The sequence below is a fragment of the Myotis brandtii genome, unplaced genomic scaffold (genome assembly GCF_000412655.1).
Source record: "Myotis brandtii unplaced genomic scaffold, ASM41265v1 scaffold2727, whole genome shotgun sequence".
In the NCBI taxonomy this organism is placed as follows: domain Eukaryota; kingdom Metazoa; phylum Chordata; class Mammalia; order Chiroptera; family Vespertilionidae; genus Myotis; species Myotis brandtii.
Genome location: NW_005360383.1, coordinates 4155 through 7056, shown reverse-complemented (window position 1 = coordinate 7056; position 2902 = coordinate 4155). Strand labels below are relative to the sequence as shown.

The 2902-nt window shown below is 43.9% G+C and overlaps 1 protein-coding gene across 1 annotated transcript in view; it reads left to right on the top strand.

Moving 5' to 3' along the window:
* The first annotated feature begins 121 nt into the window (after positions 1 to 121).
* Positions 122 to 2902, top strand: part of LOC102247162 (putative selection and upkeep of intraepithelial T-cells protein 1 homolog) — a 5635-nt gene continuing 2854 nt past the window's right edge. Inside the window, exons 1-3 of the mRNA XM_005868535.2 lie at positions 122 to 140; positions 398 to 745; positions 1168 to 1449. Of these exons, the coding sequence (XP_005868597.2) occupies positions 122 to 140; positions 398 to 745; positions 1168 to 1449 (649 nt within the window). The remainder of the gene's footprint in view (positions 141 to 397; positions 746 to 1167; positions 1450 to 2902) is intronic.

The following is a 2902-nucleotide window of genomic DNA, read 5'->3' as shown; positions in this document are numbered from 1 at the left end:
AGCCTGTCTATTCCCATCTCCTGCAGTCACATTCCTCAGGGCCCTCGCCACAGGGTGAGTTAAGTGAGGAGACTATGGCCCAAATTTTAAATTGGTACTTACACTCAGGATCTTGCCAACTATGTACCTGTACCCTGAAAGTGAGTGTGTCCTCAAAATTGGTACCCTGTATCCTTTGCTTGCCTCACCTTAGCCGGGGCTAGACCTCCAACACCTAACATATCCAGGTTTCTCCAGCTTTGTGTGAATGTTTAGGTCAGAAAAGATCCAGCAACTATTTCAGATGTTGTTCTCAGGACTTGGTTAGGATGGAAACAACCAATAATGTAGTCAACACCACCTCATCTGCCCAAATCCACCCCCTTCAACCCTGACTCCATCTCTGTTCTCTTTTCAGGAGCATTCCAAGTCCATGGGCCCCAAGAACCCGTGGTGGCCACGCTGGGCAGTGAAACTGAGCTGCCCTGCTCCCTCTTGCCTACTCAAAATGTTAAAAATATGAAAATAAGCTGGACTAGATCCCTACCCTCCCAGGTGGTGCACCTGTATGAGGATGGTAGTGACAAGCCTGAGGAAGCCATGGAGGAGTATTTAGGGAGGACAGAGCTTGTGAAAAATTTCATGGATAAGGGGATCGTGCTCCTGAGAATCCTCAGTGTCCAACCCTCTGACAATGGGCAGTATCGCTGTGCATTCCAAGATGGCTCCTTCTACAGTGGTGCAGTGATTGAGTTGAAAGTGGCAGGTAATGGCCCACATTTATCGCCCTGACACACCCAGGGGTTAATTTCTTCTGGGATAGATGTTGGACCAGTTTTCCTCGGAAATATAAAAAAAGTCATAGGAGAAAGGGAGATGGACACTACATCTACTCACCCCATTATTCCATATATCACTGCTGGGGGCTAAATTAAAAAAAAAAACAAAGAGACTCATAGTGGGAGTCAGGAAATAGGCAGGGGCCATTTGTGTTGCACTGTGATGGAAGCCCCTCTCACCCAGGAGTCCAGGTCCCCCTCCTTTGTTGCCAAGACTTCTTCAGAGCCTCACTTTCCTATTCTGCACATTGAGGTCTAGTCAGCAGCACAAACTTTTCATAAGCAGGGGTGGGATATGTGTACAGAAAAATGAGCTTAGGACCTGACTTCTCTCTCTTCCTCTTACCAGCTCTTGGCTCACATCCTCAGTTCCATGTGGAAGTTTTTGAGTCCAGACAAACACAAGTGGTGTGCAAGTCAGAGGGTTGGTTCCCTCAGCCAAAGGTCCAGTGGATGGACTCTGAGGGAGGAGAAATACCAGCTGAGTTTGAGACTCACACCCAGGATAATGGTGGCTTGTTCCATGTAACAACATCACTGTTACTCAAAGAAGCTTCTCGGAAGAATCTGACATGTTCTATCTGGAACCCAGTTCTGAATCAGAAAAAGGAAGAACAATTGTCCATAGCAGGTCAGTTTTCTCTCTCCACTCACTGTGCCCCAAAAAGTGGGTTTGATGCTCACAGTCCATGGCGATGGTAGCTCTAAGCATATAAGCTTGGTTCTGCTATTTTCATCACACCCACACCAGTCTCCTTGCCAGGAGCCAACTTCCCTTCTATTTTTCTACCTTTTCTGACCAAAGTTTCCAGTCCATGAACAGGACCTTCCTCTTCAGTCCATTCAGGCTGGTATAACAAAATACCAGAGACTGTATGGCTTATAAATGACAAAAGTTTATTTCTCACTGTTCTGGTGGCTTGAAGTTCAAGATCAGGGTATCAGCATAGTCAGGTTCTAGTAAAAGCCCTCTTCCAGGTTGTGACAGCTAACCCCTCTGTGTGTCTTCACATGGTAGAAGGCATAGGGAGCTCAAGGGTGTCGGGGTGGGACTTTTTATAAGGACACTAATCTAATTTATGAGCTTAAGACCTCACATTGGGCATTTAGATTTCAACATACAAATTTTGAGGGGACAGAAACATCCAAACCATATCGCTCTTCAACAAAAACCACTTTCACACTTTTCCTACTAGTCCCCCAAAAGGCCAGTCTCTCCTGTGCATTTACATTCTCAGCCCCCTCCCACCCCACACTGGATTCTCTCTCTACCTAGATGACCTGTTGCAAAAATTACTGTGAGTCTAATCCCAGTTCAGCTTCCTGTCGACATGCAGTTATGATTTTGATATAGCTTGCTGTGTATGTATTTCACTTCCTTCCTGATTTCTGCCAGGTCCTGTTGTCTTGCCACAGTTTTCTTAAATTTTAGCATTTTTGCTTTGTGTTATTAATTCATATATGCCATTATACCATAATAGTTTTTAAATCCATGATAAAATGTTTGGCTACAATATTCATCTATTCCATGGTAGCATTTTTCTAGCAAATTTTTGTCTTTCTTCTCCTTTTTCAATGTATAATACCAGGTATTTGTATTGTTGCTGTGCTGAAGTGCCCATGATACTCTTACTGACTTACTCCTTATTACATGCATTGAATTTTCCTGGGCCAGCTGTTTCCGAAAGTTTCTTGTGAGTCAGGGAGGCTAGTGTAGCTTCCAGAAGAGCTGATTCTCACATCAGCTGCTGCCACAGAGATGGGCTTTTTCTTACCAACATGGCTCCTGTTTGAATATTTGCATATCCCATGCTATATGCCTCTCTAAACAAAAGAAGGTCTAGGATACACACTTCAGTTGCTGAACCATTTGTTAGAAATAAGAGTGTAGCTTTTGATCTTCAAGGTATGCTCTCATGCTCAGTAAGGATATTTTTGCTAGTGCTTCCTGCTATTTCCAGTGCATAATCTTCTCATTATGCTCCACACTTCTCTTCACTTTCTCCCACATGGCTTCTATGTGCTCATAACTACTTTTAGCAACCTTTGCACCTATTTTAAAGTATGGAGTTTACAAATTTTTT